The following is a 19,322-nucleotide window of genomic DNA, read 5'->3' on the forward strand; positions in this document are numbered from 1 at the left end:
GTGGGTAATGGGCATTCGCTGATGTGTCGAATGGATTCTATAGTTCCCGGTTAGACTTTAGTGAGAATCCAGGCAGGGCCCAGCAATATAGACTAGAGATCTACAGGGAGATACCAGAGGCCTGGCAGAGTGGTATCTTTCCTATCCTCAGCTCTTCAAGCAGTAGAACGAATGGCTTTTCTCTCCTGTCTTTCTTATCTTCACTCTCCCGCTCTCCTTCGTACTCTCTTTCTCCGTTCTCATCTTCCCTCCCTCCCTCCCTCTCTCCCTCCCTCCCTCCCTCCCTCGCTTTCTTCCTTCCTTCGACACCACCGGTCTTCTCTATCTCTGCTCTATCCACTGCTCTCTGTCTCTCTTTCTCTCTCTCTCTCTCTCTCTCTCTCTCTCTCTCTCTCTCTCTCTCTCTCTCTCTCTCTCGGTCTCTCGCTCTGTTTCTCGCTCTGTCTCAGTCTCTCTCTCTCGCTCTCGCCATCTCTCTCTCTCTCTCTCTCTCTCTCTCTCGCTCTGTCTCTCGCTCTGTCTCTCGCTCTGTCTCTCGCTCTGTCTCTCTCTCTCCTTCTCTCTGTCTCTCTCTCTCTCTGTCTCTCGCTCAATTCAATTCAATTCAAGGGGCTGTTTTGGCATGGGAAACGTGTTAACATTGCCAAAGCAAGTGAGGTAGATAATATACAAAAGTGAAATAAACAATAAAAATGAACAGTAAGCATTACACATTCAGAAGTTTCAAAACAATGAAGACATTACAAATGTCATATTATGTATATATACAGTGTGGTAACGATGTACAAATGGTTAATGTACAAAAGGGAAAATAAATAAACATAAATATGGGTTGTATTTACAATGGTGTTTGTTCTTCACTGGTTTCCCTTTTCTTGTGGCAACAGGTCACAAATCTTGCTGCTGTGATGGCACACTGTGGTATTTCACCCAGTAGATATGAGAGTTTATCAAAATCGCGTTTGTTTTTGAATTCTTTGTGTATCTGTGTAATCTGAGGGAAATATGTCTCTCTAATATGGTCATACATTGGGCAGGAGGTTAGGAGGTGCAGCTCAGTTTCCACCTCATTTTTTGGGCAGTGTGCACAAAGCATGTCTTCTCTTGAGAGCCAGGTCTGCCTACGGTGGCCTTTCTCAATAGCAAGGCTAGTCTCACTAGTCTCACGAGTCTGTACATAGTCAAAGCTTTCCTTAAGTTTGGGTCAGTCACAGTGCCACTGTGTACTCTCTGTTTAGGGCCAAATAGCATCTCTCTCTGTCTTTCTCTCTCTCTCCGTCATCTGTCCATTCTTTCTATCTCCCTCTGCTTCTCCCCCATCCCTCCTCTCCTCTCTTTGACCTTCTCTTCCTCCTTTCCTCTGTCGCCTTCTTCCTCTTTCCGTCTCACTTCATCCATCTCCTCTCCTTTCCTTCCCTCTCTCTCTAACCTTGACCACTCTTTCTTGCCTCCCATCCTCTCTTTCCCTGTCCCATTGGTCCTAACCCTTTCTCTCTTTCCCTGTCCCATTGGTCCTAAACCTTTCTCTCTTTCCCTGTCCCATTGGTCCTAACCCTTTCTCTCTTTCCCTGTCCCATTGGTCCTAAACCGTTCTCTCTTTCCCTGTCCCATTGGTCCTAACCCTTTCTCTCTTTCCCTGTCCCATTGGTCCTAAACCTTTCTCTCTTTCTATGTCCCATTGGTCCTAAACCTTTCTCTCTTTCCCTGTCCCATTGGTCCTAACCCTTTCTCTCTTTCTATGTCCCATTGGTCCTAAACCTTTCTCTCTTTCTATGTCCCATTGGTCCTAAACCTTTCTCTCTTTCTATGTCCCATTGGTCCTAACCCTTTCCCTGTCCCATTGGTCCTAACCCTTTCTCTCTTTCTATGTCCCATTGGTCCTACACCTTTCTCTCTTTCTATGTCCCATTGGTCCTAACCCTTTCCCTTTCCCATTGGTCCTAACCCTTTCTCTCTTGCCCTGTTCCATTGGTCCTAACCCTTTCTCTCTTTCCCTGTCCCATTGGTCCTAACCCTTTCTCTCTTTCTATGTCCCATTGGTCCTAAACCTTTCTCTCTTTCCCTGTCCCATTGGTCCTAACCCTTTCTCTCTTTCCCTGTCCCATTGGTCCTAACCCTTTCTCTCTTTCTATGTCCCATTGGTCCTAAACCTTTCTCTCTTTCCCTGTCCCATTGGTCCTAACCCTTTCTCTCTTTCCCTGTCCCATTGGTCCTAACCCTTTCTCTCTTTCTATGTCCCATTGGTCCTAAACCTTTCTCTCTTTCTATGTCCCATTGGTCCTAACCCTTTCCCTTTCCCATTGGTCCTAACCCTTTCTCTCTTTCCCTGTCCCATTGGTCCTAACCCTTTCTCTCTTTCTATGTCCCATTGGTCCTAAACCTTTCTCTCTTTCCCTGTCCCATTGGTCCTAACCCTTTCTCTCTTTCCCTGTCCCATTGGTCCTAACCCTTTCTCTCTTTCTATGTCCCATTGGTCCTAAACCTTTCTCTCTTTCCCTGTCCCATTGGTCCTAACCCTTTCTCTCTCTGCATGTCCCATTGGTCCTAACCCTTTCCCTTTCCCATTGGTCCTAACCCTTTCCCTTTCCCATTGGTCCTAACCCTTTCTCTCTTTCCCTGTCCCATTGGTCCTAACCCTTTCTCTCTTTCTATGTCCTATTGGTCCTAAACCTTTCTCTCTTTCCCTGTCCCATTGGTCCTAACCCTTTCTCTCTCTGCATGTCCCATTGGTCCTAACCCTTTCCCTTTCCCATTGGTCCTAAACCTTTCTCTTTTTCCCTGTCCCATTGGTCCTAACCCTTTCCCTTTCCCATTGGTCTTAACCCTTTCTCTCTTTCCCTTTCCCATTGGTCCTAACCCTTTCTCTCTTTCTATGTCCCATTGGTCCTAACCCTTTCTCTCTTTCCCTGTCCCATTGGTCCTAACCCTTTCTCTCTCTGCATGTCCCATTGGTCCTAACCCTTTCCCTTTCCCATTGGTCCTAACCCTTTCTCTCTTTCCCTGTCCCATTGGTCCTAACCCTTTCTCTCTTTCTATGTCCCATTGGTCCTAACCCTTTCTCTCTTTCCCTGTCCCATTGGTCCTAACCCTTTCCCTTTCCCATTGGTCCTAACCCTTTCTCTCTTTCCCTGTCCCATTGGTCCTAACCCTTTCCCTTTCCCATTGGTCCTAACCCTTTCTCTCTTTCCCTGTCCCATTGGTCCTAACCCTTTCTCTCTCTGCATGTCCCATTGGTCCTAACCCTTTCTCTCTTTCCCTGTCCCATTGGTCCTAACCCTTTCTCTCTTTCCCTGTCCCATTGGTCCTAAACCTTTCTCTCTTTCTATGTCCCATTGGTCCTAACCCTTTCTCTCATCCCCTCTCCCCTCATTAACCTCTCAGTCTCCCTCTTCCTGCTCACGCCTTCTACTCCATTGCTTCCCCCCATCTCCGCTAACCTCCAACCTCACATCCCTAATCTCTTTGTCACCTCTGTCTGTCTTTACCCTCCCCCATCCATTTCTGCCCTCTCTCCTCTCACTGCAGCTGATCTCCATCTTGGAAGTTCCAGAAGGCAGCAGACAGCCTAGAGGTTAGAGGAGTGCTTCATCAGTTGGAAGACTGTGGGTTTGAATCCTATTTCTGTTCTCTCCTCCTCCTCCAGATGACCCAGGAGCAGTACATCCTCGCGGCCCAGCCCAACACCCTGAGCCAGCGGGTACACCAAGGTGCCCAGGCCTACCCGGTGGGTATCTACGGCTGGAGGAAGCGCTGCCTCTACTTCTTCATCCTCCTGCTCCTGGTCACCATGATCGTCAACCTGGCGCTCACCATCTGGATCCTCAAGGTCATGAACTTCACCGTGGTGAGTTACCCATAGTGCCCCCTGGAGGTCTGGAAGGGAAGTGTGACTGTGTGCTGAGAGGTAGCTTATTGTAAGGCTGGTGGTTTGACCCGCGCAATGCTACACGAGTGTTGAAAAGTTCACCATCTGGTTCTTGAAGGTCATGAACTTCACCGAGGTGAGGTGACCATAGTGCCCCTAGAGGGCTAGAGGGGAAATGCATGTGAATGTTACCCACGCTGGTTGTTTGGGATCTTGTCAAGGCTATGTCATGTTTATGTCAGGTTTATGTCACGTTTATGTCATGTAAACCTCAATGTGTTACCATACACGTTATCTAAGAGTGGTTTCATAAGAGCATCGGGAAATGCTCAGTTTGCTCAACATTAGGCCTTGATTGTAGCCTAAGTGATTATGCAGGTTTCTGCTCCAACCTAAATCATGCTGAGCAGATAGAGTATCTTCACTGAGTAAGGATGTTGCTAGGGAACTATATCATGTCCTCATGGAGACGTGACGAGGCTTGGGGAGGAAGGGTTTTCTCACTTGATAGATGGGTCAATTGAAAAACATTCAGTGATCAGGCGGAAGGGGAATCCAATGGTTCATTAGTGGCTAAACATGACTGTAGATGACTCTTAGCGGGACAAAAAGCCAGATCAAATCACATGTTAATGTGAATATGTTAATGGCTTTAGATAGACCATTCGTCGTGGCTCAAGGCACAGGTAAACAGCCTTCTCTTACTCTGACAGAAACCCAGCTGTGAAAGTGGCCGGCGTGTGAAATGGAGCCTATGGAAATCCTGGATGGGGAGAGAGCGGGGGCGTACCGAAATTGAGGGCGGCGCCCAAAATGGCACCCTATTTGTGTATTATTTTTGCTCAGAGCTCTATGGTAAACGTAGTGCACTATATAGGAAAAGGATGCTATTTGTGTATTATTTTTGCCCAGAGCTCTATGGTAAACGTAGTGCTCTATATAGGACAAGGATGCTATTTGTGTATTATTTTTGCCCAGAGCTCTATGGTAAACGTAGTGCTCTAAATAGGACAAGGATGCTATTTGAGATACAACATCACCATGAATATTTCCATCCAATGCTCTGACAGATAAACAAACCTGTCAAAAGTTGTGGATCTGTTTACTTGTTTTTCATCTATTTGTCTTTTCAACTCAATTTGGCGCTAGGTGGTCAGGGGGGCGGCCTAGTCTGTAATATACCCAGCATGCCCCGGGGCCCCTGGGACCGCCCATAATAATATATATGCAAATCAGTTTGGATGAGGTGACCCCGCCTGCCAATTGCTGATTTTCTACCCCGTCTGTTTTCATAATGGCTTCCTACAATCAAATCTGCCCGCGACTTCAAAATAAGCTATAATACGCCGGAAGGGGTTTAGTTTCTACCAAATAATAAGGCGAGAGCGAGTGTGTTTGTGTGAGAGAGAGAGAGAGAGAGAGAGAGAGAGAGAGAGAGAGAGAGAGAGAGAGATGCAGGTTTTTCGCGAGGCCCCCAGCCATTCCCATAGGCCGCCGGCATTCCTGGTCCCAAATCAAATTCTGCAGATGCATTTTCCGAGGTGTTATTCCCACTATGGCTCCCAATATCCTCCAGATATCAGTGAAATCCCTCAAAGTGATAAATGTCAACGTGTGCTGACTAATGGGCTGCGTTCCCCCCTGTACATAGAGACAGAGAGAGACACAGAGAGAGAGACACAGAGAGAGAGCGACAGAGAGAGAGAGACACAGAGAGAGAGCGACAGAGAGAGAGAGAGAGAGAGAGCGACAGAGAGAGCGACAGAGAGAGAGAGAGCGACAGAGAGAGACACACAGAGAGAGAGAGACACACAGAGAGAGAGAGAGAGCGACAGAGAGAGAGAGCGACAGAGAGAGAGCGCGACAGAGAGAGAGAGCGACAGAGAGAGAGTGACAGACAGAGACACAGAGAGAGAGCAACAGAGAGAGAGAGCGACAGAGAGACAGAGAGAGAGCTCGATAACCACATACCTAACACTATAGTACTGTTTTTCATTTATTCTGCCTCACTCTCTCTTTCTCAATTAAATTAAAATAGCTTTTTAGGCATGACAAAACAATGTAGATATTGCCAAAGCATACTTTGGGAATGAAGTGATTAATTTACAATATTAACTTAATGAATTCCCTCTGTCGTTCCCTCCCTCGCTCTTACTCTCTCTCGTCGCTCGCTCTCTCTCTCTCTTCCAGGTCTATTTTCCTGTACAAGTCACCTTTTCCCTTGTCTGCACATCTCCTCCTCCTCTCCTTAACTTTTCCTCTTCTGTCTTCGAACAAACAGATCAATAGGCGAGCAGCAGAAAACACATAAAAGACGGATCCCCCTCGGACAGATATAGGCTCACCTCTTCATTACCTGGGGGAGGGGAGGTGGGGGGGGTGACTGACAATGGTGCAGGAACTGACAATGGTGCTCTGAAGCTGCAGCTTGCCACAGTGTTTTTGATATCAGTAGTCTGAGTGTTTGAAGCAGTAACCGTCCTGGATGACAGAATAACCAAGCATCTCTTTTGAACGGTACTATTGCTGCTGCTATTACGAAAGCGTTATTCCTCTAGCTATCCTTACATGCTATAGGGTGGCATCAACACGCAGTCTTGCTCTATGTGAATCCCCAGTGAGCCATAGTTTGACGTCGATCCACGTAGATCAAAGCTGTTCAGACACGGTTTCTGTGTGGATTTCAGAACACTGTTTAGTGGCGCTTGTGGATTTGGCCGCGCTGCACACTAAATGCAGCGGGTGGATTTGGCCACGCTGCACACTAAATGCAGCGGGTGGATTTGGCCACGCTGCACACTAAATGCAGCGGGTGGATTTGGCCGCGCTGCACACTAAATGCAGCGGGTGGATTTGGCCGCGCTGCACACTAAATGCAGCGGGTGGATTTGGCCGCGCTGCACACTAAATGCAGCGGGTGGATTTGGCCGCGCTGCACACTAAATGCAGCGGGTGGATTTGGCCGCGCTGCACACTAAATGCAGCGGGTGGATTTGGCCGCGCTGCACACTAAATGCAGCGGGTGGATTTGGCCGCGCTGCACACTAAATGCAGCGGGTGGATTTGGCCACGCTGCACACTAAATGCAGCGGGTGGATTTGGCCACGCTGCACACTAAATGCAGCGGGTGGATTTGGCCGCGCTGCACACTAAATGCAGCGGGTGGATTTGGCCGCGCTGCACACTAAATGCAGCGGGTGGATTTGGCCGCGCTGCACACTAAATGCAGCGGGTGGATTTGGCCGCGCTGCACACTAAATGCAGCGGGTGGATTTGGCCGCGCTGCACACTAAATGCAGCGGGTGGATTTGGCCGCGCTGCACACTAAATGCAGCGGGTGGATTTGGCCGCGCTGCACACTAAATGCAGCGGGTGGATTTGGCCGCGCTGCACACTAAATGCAGCGGGTGGATTTGGCCGCGCTGCACACTAAATGCAGCGGGTGGATTTGGCCGCGCTGCACACTAAATGCAGCGGGTGGATTTGGCCGCGCTGCACACTAAATGCAGCGGGTGGATTTGGCCGCGCTGCACACTAAATGCAGCGGGTGATTCTTCAAAGCCAACTCTTTGATGGTGACATCACACTAGTTTAGGACCCCCTCGACGAGTCAGGCGAAGATTCTTTGGTGTGTCGGCGAGACATTAAACATGGATGCATGACAGCCCTGAGCCACAATGGAGATCTATTTTGGATGGGTTATCCTTGGTTGGCATGGGCAAGCATTAGCATGGGCTGGAGTGGCCGGGGTTTATGTGATGGAATGTGATTTGACGATTCAACTTACAATTTCTGTTCTATTCTATGTTAATCTATAATATTCTACTTTATACTCTTAGATATTCTTTCTATTGTATTCTACACGCAATCTGGTCATCGAAGTCGTAATCTGTAACTCGGAGACAATTTGATTATCAGATCAAATGAACATAAAACAGCAATATGTGAATCTGACGGGAGTATCAATGACATTCACTTCAACGCACCATGTCAGTGAAGACTCCATAGACTAGCACCATGTCAGTGAAGACTCCATAGACTAGCACCATGTCAGTGAAGACTCCATAGACTAGCACCATGTCAGTGAAGACTCCATAGAGTAGCACCATGTCAGTGAAGACTCCATAGACTAACACCATGTCACTGAAGACTCCATAGACTAGCACCATGTCAGTGAAGACTCCATAGACTAGCACCATGTCAGTGAAGACTCCATAGACTAGCACCATGTCAGTGAAGACTCCATAGACTAACACCATGTCAGTGAAGACTCCATAGACTAACACCATGTCAGTGAAGACTCCATAGACTAGCACCATGTCAGTGAAGACTCCATAGACTAACACCATGTCAGTGAAGACTCCATAGACTAACACCATGTCAGTGAAGACTCCATAGACTAACACCATGTCAGTGAAGACTCCATAGACTAGCACCATGTCAGTGAAGACTCCATAGACTAGCACCATGTCAGTGAAGACTCCATAGACTAGCACCATGTCAGTGAAGACTCCATAGACTCGCACCATGTCAGTGAAGACTCCATAGACTAGCACCATGTCAGTGAAGACTCCATAGACTAGCACCATGTCAGTGAAGACTCCATAGACTAGCACCATGTCAGTGAAGACTCCATAGACTAGCACCATGTCAGTGAAGACTCCATAGACTAGCACCATGAGATTAATAATGAGATCTGAATCTGGTTGCAGATGACGTGGCACAAATAAGTTAGAGTTCATCAAAGTGTTAATTGCCTATTTTAGGTACTTATTAGCGATATGATGAATAGGCTATGTGTTGTTATGATTGCTTCATGATTATTTATTGAGTTTCAATGTCACCCGAAAGGCTATCAAAGGAAGATTTAAATTAAACACTTGACAAATGTTAAAAAGGATACAAAAAATATTGTTTTAATTTTTTTGTTTGAAGTGACAGCTTGGCTGTAAATGGGGAGGTCGGACTTCAATTTGGGGAATGCAAATCCTGCAGGGTCCTTTGGGGGTTTCACGCTGGGATTACATTTCCACTTGTTCCGCCGTTGGCATGGCAATGTTGTCACCAATCAATTGTCTTCATTTCCTAGTCGGGGGAAGGATGTGAGGTTACTTTCTAATGCGTGGAATTACCCATTGGTTCTCCTGACATCCTGACCGGACTAGAGATTTGTCTGCAGTGTGTGGGAAGGCATTTCTTATATAACAGTTTGGTATGAGTGAAATAATGTTGTGCGTTTGTACGCATGCCAATGTGTGTGTGTCCTGTACTATCCTATATCTCCCAGCTGTGTCCTGGGGCCAGAATATGCTGTACGGTGCTCTTCTACAAACCTGTGTGCTCAGCTCTAGTCATTACGAGAGGCTAGCACCTGAGCCCACTGCTACACACACACACACACACACTGCTTATCCGCTGAACTCCATCACTGATCCCCCCCTAGCCACGCCTGGGTCTTTGTTCTGACCTGAGGTAATGGAGGAGGCTCGGCTTGAAACACACATACACACACACACATGTTCTCATACTCACACCAATACCCCCTCAGGTAATTGAGGGCACACCATTAAATGCACACACACACACACACACACACACACACACACACACAGAGCAGAGGGAGGGTGGGTTAATGTTGGGGATCCATCAGGTCCAGAGTGCTGACGTGTCTGATCTTAATCAGAGCAGAGGGAGGTCTGCACAGAGAGAGATAATCTAACAGCCTCCCTCCCTCCTTCCTTCCATCCTACCACGCTCTGTCTGTCTGGATACTACTGGCCATTCTTCACTTCCTGTCCCCATCTCTCTCTCTCACTATCTCTCACTATCTCTCACTATCTCTCAGTATCTCAGTATCTCTCACTCTCTCTCTCTCTCTCTCTCTCTCTCTCTCTCTCTCTCTCTCTCTCTCTCTCTCCCTCCCTCTCTCTCTCTCTTCTCTCACCATTCTCTCTCTTCTCTCCCCTCCTCTCTCTCTCTCTCAATGAAATTCAAAGGGCTTTATTGGCATGGGAAACATATGTTTACATTGCCAAAGCAAGTGAAACTACCTCTCTCTCTCTACTACCTTTCTATTTATATATACAGTGGGGAAAACAAGTATTTGATACACTGCCGATTTTGCAGGTTTTCCTACTTACAAAGCATGTAGAGGTCTGTAATTTTTATCATAGGTACACTTCAACTGTGAGAGACGTAATCTAAAACAAAAATCCAGAAAATCACTGTATGATTTTTAAGTAATTAATTTGAATTTTATTACATGACATAAGTATTTGATACATCAGAAAAGCAGAACTTAATATTTGGTACAGAAACCTTTGTTTGCAATTACAGAGATCATACGTTTCCTGTTAAACTACAGACCTCTACATGCTTTGTAAGTAGGAAAACCTGCAAAGTCTGCAGTGTATCAAATACTTGTTCTCTATATATATATATATTTAGACATTGTATATAATTTACCAGTTCCATTTCACGTCATGCTGTTCATAGAAATAATTGATCATAATATACCAGTTCCGCGCCATTATTTATCCACATTATTTATCCCCGGAAACTATAGGGTTTGGCCGGGAAATAGCGGTTCCCGCTCTTAAACCCTAGTGCGTGCGTGCATGTGAGTGTGTGTCTGAGAGAAAGTGTGTGATTTATCTAAACATTTTTTCTCTGCAGGAATGACGATGCTAGTGAGAGAGGGAGAAAGTAGCAGGAGATGATGAAGAAGAGAAAAAAGTCACATCCATTCAGCATTAAATCTTTCTCAGAAACAGATACGCTGTCGGCAAGCCTTTCGCGGAACGTACAGAGAAAGCAAGATGGCCCTTGACCTTTATTTGACCTTACATGTGAACCCCGCTGACCCCCACAGTGTGTAACAAAACCTGTGGCCTGGACTTCACAGCAGAATGCTTTCTCATTTCCTTTCCGCTAAATGAGCTAAGATCTCTCAGCCCTCCTCCACTGAAGATCACAACCCGTCTTTCTCTGTCTTTCTCTGTCTCTGTCTGCTATGGAGGGAGATAAAGGTTGTGTCCCTGCTGCTCTCGCTACTCCAGTCCGTCTGTCTCTCTGTCTGCTATGGAGGGAGATAAAGGTTGTGGCCTGCTGCTCTCGCTACTCCAGTCCGTCTGTCTCTCTGTCTGCTATGGAGGGAGATAAAGGTTGTGTCCCTGCTGCTCTCGCTACTCCAGTCCGTCTGTCTCTCTGTCTGCTATGGAGGGAGATAAAGGTTGTGGCCTGCTGCTCTCGCTACTCCAGTCCGTCTGTCTCTCTGTCTGCTATGGAGGGAGATAAAGGTTGTGTCCCTGCTGCTCTCGCTACTCCAGTCCGTCTGTGTCTCTGTCTGCTATGGAGGGAGATAAAGGTTGTGGCCTGCTGCTCTCGCTACTCCAGTCCGTCTGTCTCTCTGTCTGCTATGGAGGGAGATAAAGGTTGTGGCCTGCTGCTCTCGCTACTCCAGTCCATCTGTCTCTCTGTCTGCTATGGAGGGAGATAAAGGTTGTGGCCTGTTGCTCTCACTACTCCAGTCTGTCTGTCTCTCTGTCTGCTATGGAGGGAGATAAAGGTTGTGGCCTGCTGCTCTCGCTACTCCAGTCCGTCTGTCTCTCTGTCTGCTATGGAGGGAGATAAAGGTTGTGGCCTGCTGCTCTCGCTACTCCAGTCCGTCTGTCTCTCTGTCTGCTATGGAGGGAGATAAAGGTTGTGGCCTGCTGCTCTCGCTACTCCAGTCCGTCTTTTCGCTGTCTCCTTTCTGTTGGTCAAAGAGAGAAGGGATTCTTCTCCAGCACATGAGGGTTACAGCTGTGTGTGTGTGTGTGTGTGTGTGTGTGTGTGTGTGTGTGTGTGTGTGTGTGTGTGTGTGTGTGTGTCAAATCAAATTTTATTTGTCACGTGTGGAATACAAAAGGTGTATACTTTACAGTGAAATGCTTTACTCACGAGTCCTTTCCCAAAAACACAGAGTTTTAAGGTAAAGAAAATAGTAGCACAATAAATAACAACAACGAGGCTATATAAAGGGTACCAGTACTGAGTCACTATGCAGGGGTACCTGTACCGAGTCAATGTGCAGGGGTACCGGTAGCGAGTCAATGTGCGGGAGTACTGGTACCGAGTCAATGTGCGGGAGTACCGGTACCGAGTCAATGTGCGGGAGTACCAGTACTGAGTCACTATGCAGGGGTACCGGTACTGAGTCAATGTGCAGGGGTACCGGTAGCGAGTCAATGTGCGGGAGTACCGGTACCGAGTCAATGTGCGGGAGTAACGGTACCGAGTCAATGTGCGGGAGTACCGGTACCGAGTCAATGTGCGGGAGTACCGGTACCGAGTCAATGTGCGGGAGTACCGGTACCGAGTCAATGTGCGGGGGTACCGGTACCGAGTCAATGTGCGGGGGTACCGGTAGCGAGTCATTGTGCAGTGGTACCGGTAGCGAGTCAATGTGCGGGGGTACCGGTACCGAGTCAATGTGCGGGGGCACCGGTACTGAGTCAATGTGCAGGGGTACCGGTAGCGAGTCAATGTGCCGGGGTACCGGTACCGAGTCAATGTGCAGGGGTACTGGTAGCGAGTCAATGTGCGGGGGTACCGGTACCGAGTCAATGTGAGGGGGTACCGGTACTGAGTCAATGTGCAGGGGTACCGGTAGAGAGTCAATGTGCAGGGGTACTGGTAGCGAGTCAATGTGCAGGGGTACCGGTAGCGAGTCAATGTGCAGGGGTACCGGTACCGAGTCAATGTGCAGGGGTATGAGGTAGTTGAGGTAATATGTACATGTAGGTAGGGGTAAAACTAACTCGGCATTAGGAGGGAGTGTGTGTGTGCATGGACATCTGTCCATCCATCTGTCTGTCTATACATGTATTTCCACAAGCCCTGACGTGTGTTTCTTCTTAAAGCTACAGCCTTGGTCTTTGACTAAAAGATAAATGGATGGTAGCAGTCATTAAGACCCAGGGGGAGTTATCCCAGCCAATAACCATGCTGATGTGGTGCCACAGAGAGCCGGGTCAAACCACCTGGAAACTAATGGCCATTAGGACTTCAACACTGCATCTCATTGTCCTTGTGCCACAGGGAACGAGGAGGAACAAGAGCGAGGGAAAGTGTAGGGATGGAACAGGTGGGCGTGTGTGTAAGAGATAATTAAAGAATCTTAACACAGTCTATAGACAAGGTTTCTATAGCTCAGTTGGTAAACCATGGTGCTTGCAACGCCAGGGTAGGGTGTTCGATTCCCAGGACCACCTGTATGTAAAATGTGTGCATGCGTGACTGTAATTAAATTTGGATTAAAGAGTCTGCTTAATGGTATATATTACAAGACAATTTATCAACCCAGTCTGCCAAATAACATATTCACCGACTGCTATTCCATCTCTAGCAGTATAGAGACCAATATTAATCACGTTTGAGCTAATGAACAGTGAACTGTCACCAGTTTAAATCATCATGGAATCATACAGAAATTAGCTCACACCCTGCATCTGTGCACCCAGGGGTCCTCGCAGCCTGGCTGGACCCCTCAGTCAGGGTACAAAGCCGTCCTGCACGATGCCGGTCTGTATTCCCCTGTCCGTGTTGACGACCTTGAGGATGACATCACGGGGGAGGACATGTTAGGTTTAATTAACGCTGAAAGAACGTTGGGAGTTTACCTTTACGCCACCGCGGATTAGCAGTTGATTGAAGAAGGGTGTTTCAAACGGCCGGGGCGATATCCCTGCGTGGGATAGGGACATCCGATCACGCCTGAGGCCTTCTTCTTTCCTTCTCATCCCCCTCTCCTCTCTTCGACCACCTCCACCCTCTCCCGGGGCCCTGACAGATATCCTTTCCTTTCATGTTTCTTTTGTTCCCTCCCTTTTTCCTCTCATCCACCGGCCGACTTTCCCTCCCCCCTGCGGTAGATCGATACCGATCACATCGGGCTGATTGTCTCACGCTGAAGATGTCACAGCTCCTGTGAAGTGGAGCCCAGGAGGAGGAGTCTCTGGGCAGAGGATACCGTGACTTCCTGCCCAGAAAAATCAACAGAAGGAAGATAGAGGAGGACAGAGCAGGTAATCACAGTACAGAGGGACAAGCAGAGGACACAGGCTGCAGGTTAGACCAGAGGACACAGTCTGCAGGTTAGACCAGAGGACACAGTCTGCAGGTTAGACCAGAGGACACAGTCTGCAGGTTAGACCAGAGGACACAGGCTGCAGGTTAGACCAGAGGACACAGTCTGCAGGTTAGACCAGAGGACACAGTCTGCAGGTTAGACCAGAGGACACAGTCTGCAGGTTAGACCAGAGGACACAGGCTGCAGGTTAGACCAGAGGACACAGGCTGCAGGTTAGACCAGAGGACACAGGCTGCAGGTTAGACCAGAGGACACAGGCTGCAGGTTAGACCAGAGGACACAGGCTGCAGGTTGGACCAGTTAACAGGAAAGCCTATGTGTTAACAGGAAAGCCATGTGATAGTTCATATTATGGAAGCCTGGATAAGACAGGAGAATTGAGGAAGGGATCGGACCCTTTTTTTCAATTTTCGCCTGAAGTGACATACCCAAATTGAACTGCCTGTAGCTCAAGACCTGAAGCAAGGATAATATTTTTTTTCTTCCATTATTTTTTGAAATGCAAGAGAAAGGCCATAATCTGAGTTAGGACTCTAGGCGCAATTTAAATTTTGGCCGCTAGATGGCAGCAGTGTATGTGCAGTTTTATCTGATCCAATGAACCATTGCATTTCTGTTCAAAATGTTGTCTCAAGTCTGCCCAAATATGCCTAATTGGTCAATATATACATTTTCAAAAGTGTGCACTCTCCTCAAACAATATAATGATATGTTTTCATTCTAATAGCTACTGTAAATTAGACAGTGCAGTTAGATTAACAAGAATTTAAGCTTTCTGTCCATATAAGATATGTCTATGTCCTGGGAAATGTTCTTGTTACTTACAATGTCATGCTAATCACATTAGCGCACATTAGCTCAACTGTCCCGAGGGTGGGACACTGATCTCTAGAGATCTTTAAGAGGTTTTAACAGGATAGGCATATTTGGAACATTAACAGGACAAGACAGGAGCATTGAGGAAGTTAACAGGACAAGACTGGAGTATTGAGGAAGTTAACAGGACAGGAGCATTGAGGAATGTTGACAGGACAGTAGCATTGAGGAAATTAACAGGACAGGAGCATTGAGGAATGTTAACAGGACAGGAGCATTGAGGAATGTTAACAGGACAGGAGCATTGAGGAATGTTAACAAGACAGGAGCATTGAGGAATGTTGACAGGACAGGAGCATTGAGGAATGTTAACAGGACAGGAGCATTGAGGAATGTTGACAGGACAGGAGCATTGAGGAATGTTAACAGGACAGGAGCATTGAGGAATGTTAACAGGACAGGAGAATTGAGGAATGTTAACAGGACAGGAGCATTGAGGAATGTTGACAGGACAAGACAGATCAAAAAGTAACTAGAACAGCTCAGTGAGATGAAGAGGGAGAACACTGAAAAACACCCTCCCCAGAAACATAGCTTGTCCCTGCAAACCCTGAAGTTTGAAACCACAGTGAAGTCGTCCAGTTCAGAAGCTTTTTTTCCCTGTTTCCCCAGCTGAATCGTGGCCCGAGCACCATTCATCTGAAGTTGTGTGTGGGATATAAATCAATAGTAACACTATGGGCCGTGTCGTTCCTCCAGCCCCCTAAGGTGTGTAATAACCGAGCTCGGCAGCGTAGTCGTTGTATCATGATTATTATTTCTCTAGTTCTGCAGCGTTAATTTTTAAACGCGGGTCGTCCATTGAAGGTTGTAGGAAATCCAATTAGGCATTGATCTGTCGGAAGCGGACCCTGACAAAGCCACATTGTTAAAAGTGGACGGGAAAAAAGCTTTTAAAAAAACAAATAAGGGCGACGACCTCGTACTGGGTTATGATTATTAAACATAGACCACTGAACGCGGGTCCTCTGATACCTGTTGGTGGAATGAAAATCCACGAGCCGCGTCGTGGACTCGGGCAATTCGGGTTTTGGGTCGATTCGTGCAGAGTGCCTACAGTATGCATACACATGAGAGAACACAAGAGTACACACACACACACACACACACACACACACACACACACACACACACACACACACACACACACACACACACACACACACACACACACACACACACACACACACAGCATCCTCCTCTTTCCATATCTTCTTCCTTTCCCAACAACAACAGCCAAAGCTAGGCCCCCTCAGATTTGTCAGCCCCAGGATTCATTCCCGTCAATTTAACTCGTTAGGGGCCAATGGAGTATCATAATATGTTCAGGTAATGTTGCGTACGTCGGGCCGGCTTCGGAGAGAGCGGGCCAAGAGCAGGCCGGCGTTGACAATCAATCAGAGGGCTCTAATGGGTGGTGTCCTCCTCGGAACTGCCTCGTTTGTTGTTTAAAGGGCCCTGTTTTATTGCTGAGGCTATGGCAAACAGATGGCCATTCGACAAAGATGATTGTTTTCTCTCTCATTCAGTTTATCCATCTCTCTCTCTCTGTTTGTTGCCTCTTTCTCTTTCTCTCTCTGCCTCATATTCTCCCTATCCGCTTCTTCAAAATAAATTAATTTCATTCCACTGTCTATCTCTCTCTCCATCTATACCTCTCTTCCCCTCTATCTCCCTCTTTCTCGCCGAATGCCCCTCTCTCTCTCTCTCTCTCTCTCGGATTGTGTCGGGTTGAAATAAGTCAACCTTTTCTGACACACAGAGAAGTACTGCAGATGTCTGATTAGATGAGGGGCCTCAGGCCTGTGACTTCTGTTATGTCTTGTAAAGTAAGGAAGGAAAGTAGCTAAGTTATAGGGTAAGTCTGCAATTGCTACATCGATTTTGGGACTTATAAATGAATATTATATGCCCACTGATTCCTACCATATCAGAACACAAAATATGAACTTGTTATATTTCAATGTTTGTAAACAAAATAAATGAAAAAGAAACACTGTGTAGCGTCAAAACATGGTTAAAACTATATTTTTTTACATCATGAATGGTCAGTCCTTGCATCCATACCTCTGTCTATGAATTTGAGTGGTTACATTTCTCTAGGCCTATCCCTCAGCTATTTACTGAAACAGTGGTGGGGAAAAGGCTTTGTTATTGTTTCAACTGCTGATTGACACTTTAAAGGGTTTCATATTACGGAAGCCATGTGATAGTTCATATTATGGAAGCCATGTGATAGTTCATATTATGGAAGCCATGTGATAGTTCATATTACGGAAGCCATGTGATAGTTCATATTATGGAAGCCATGTGATAGTTCATATTATGGAAGCCATGTGATAGTTCATATTATGGAAGCCATGTGATAGTTCATATTATGGAAGCCATGTGATAGTTCATATTATGGAAGCCATGTGATAGTTCATATTATGGAAGCCATGTGATAGTTCATAATATGGAAGCCATGTGATAGTTCATATTATGGAAGCCATGTGATAGTTCATATTACGGAAGCCATGTGATAGTTCATAATATGGAAGCCATGTGATAGTTCATATTATGGAAGCCATGTGATAGTTCATAATATGGAAGCCATGTGATAGTTCATATTATGGAAGCCATGTGATAGTTCATATTATGGAAGCCATGTGATAGTTCATATTATGGAAGCCATGTGATAGTTCATATTATGGAAGCCATGTGATAGTTCATATTATGGAAGCCATGTGATAGTTCATATTATGGAAGCCATGTGATAGTTCATATTATGGAAGCCATGTGATAGCTCAATGCTATGTTGTGGAAAACAACATTATGACTGACAAGCGCTGCCACATGTATTTACAGTAATGGACCAAAAACTATTAGAATGTGATCTTGCTCTTTTTAAACAGCTCTTCTCGTCCCAGTCCACACACATGTGGGATCTTCATTTGATTCGTCTGTTTATTTGGGATTTCAGATGTAATTGTGTGAGTGGCCGTGTGTCGCTGCTACGGTCAGGATGTGTGACCAATTTGCATGACTTGTTTTATGCATTTTCATTACCGTACCAATTTCTTCCCATTTCTTTTCTGATGAGAATCTTGAGAGAAATATGGTCTGTTTTCTGCTCTCCAGCCAACTCCTTATGGAATTGTCATGCTTGACAATCACAATGGAGAACACTCTTAGATAAAAAGGGCTATACAGTGCCTTGCGAAAGTATTTGGCCCCCTTGAACTTTGCGACCTTTTGCCACATTTCAGGCTTCAAACATAAAGATATAAAACTGTATTATTTTGTGAAGAATCAACAACAGGTGGGACACAATCATGAAGTGGAACGACATTTATTGGATATTTCTAACTTTTTTAACAAATGAAAAACTGAAAAATTGGGCGTGCAAAATTATTCAGCCCCCTTAAGTTAATACTTTGTAGCGCCACCTTTTGCTGCGATTACAGCTGTAAGTCGCTTGGTATGTCTCTATCAGTTTTGCACATCGAGAGACTGAATTTTTTTCCCATTCCTCCTTGCAAAACAGCTCGAGCTCAGTGAGGTTGGATGGAGAGCATTTGTGAACAGCAGTTTTCAGTTCTTTCCACAGATTCTCGATTGGATTCAGGTCTGGACTTTGACTTGGCCATTCTAACACCTGGATATGTTTATTTTTGAACCATTCCATTGTAGATTTTGCTTTATGTTTTGGATCATTGTCTTGTTGGAAGACAAATCTCCGTCCCAGTCTCAGGTCTTTTTCAGACTCCATCAGGTTTTCTTCCAGAATGGTCCTGTATTTGGCTCCATCCATCTTCCCATCAATTTTAACCATCTTCCCTGTCCCTGCTGAAGAAAAGCAGGCCCAAACCATGATGCTGCCACCACCATGTTTGACAGTGGGGATGGTGTGTTCAGGCTGATGAGCTGTGTTGCTTCTACGCCAAACATAACGTTTTGCATTGTTGCCAAAAACTTCAATTTTGGTTTCATCTGACCAGAGCACCTTCTTCCACATGTTTGGTGTGTCTCCCAGGTGGCTTGTGGCAAACTTTAAACAACACTTTTTATGGATATCTTTAAGAAATGGTTTTCTTCTTGCCACTCTTCCATAAAGGCCAGATTTGTGCAATATACGACTGATTGTTGTCCTATGGACAGAGTCTCCCACCTCAGCTGTAGATCTCTGCAGTTCATCCAGAGTGATCATGGGCCTCTTGGCTGCATCTCTGATCAGTCTTCTCCTTGTATGAGCTGAAAGTTTAGAGGGACGGCCAGGTCTTGGTAGATTTGCAGTGGTCTGATACTCCTTCCATTTCAATATTATCGCTTGCACAGTGCTCCTTGGGATGTTTAAAGCTTGGGAAATCTTTTTGTATCCAAATCCGGCTTTAAACTTCTTCACAACAGTATCTCGGACCTGCCTGGTGTGTTCCTTGTTCTTCATGATGCTCTCTGCGCTTTTAACGG

At 46.3% G+C, this 19,322-nt stretch overlaps 1 protein-coding gene across 1 annotated transcript in view; it reads left to right on the plus strand.

Moving 5' to 3' along the window:
- Positions 1-19,322, plus strand: part of LOC110534570 (zeta-sarcoglycan-like) — a 316,878-nt gene that overhangs the window by 200,658 nt on the left and 96,898 nt on the right. The window contains exon 2 of the mRNA XM_036953988.1: positions 3,644-3,844. Within this exon, the coding sequence (XP_036809883.1) occupies positions 3,644-3,844 (201 nt within the window). The remainder of the gene's footprint in view (positions 1-3,643; positions 3,845-19,322) is intronic.

The sequence above is a fragment of the Oncorhynchus mykiss genome, chromosome 19 (assembly GCF_013265735.2).
Source record: "Oncorhynchus mykiss isolate Arlee chromosome 19, USDA_OmykA_1.1, whole genome shotgun sequence".
Lineage (NCBI taxonomy): Eukaryota > Metazoa > Chordata > Actinopteri > Salmoniformes > Salmonidae > Oncorhynchus > Oncorhynchus mykiss.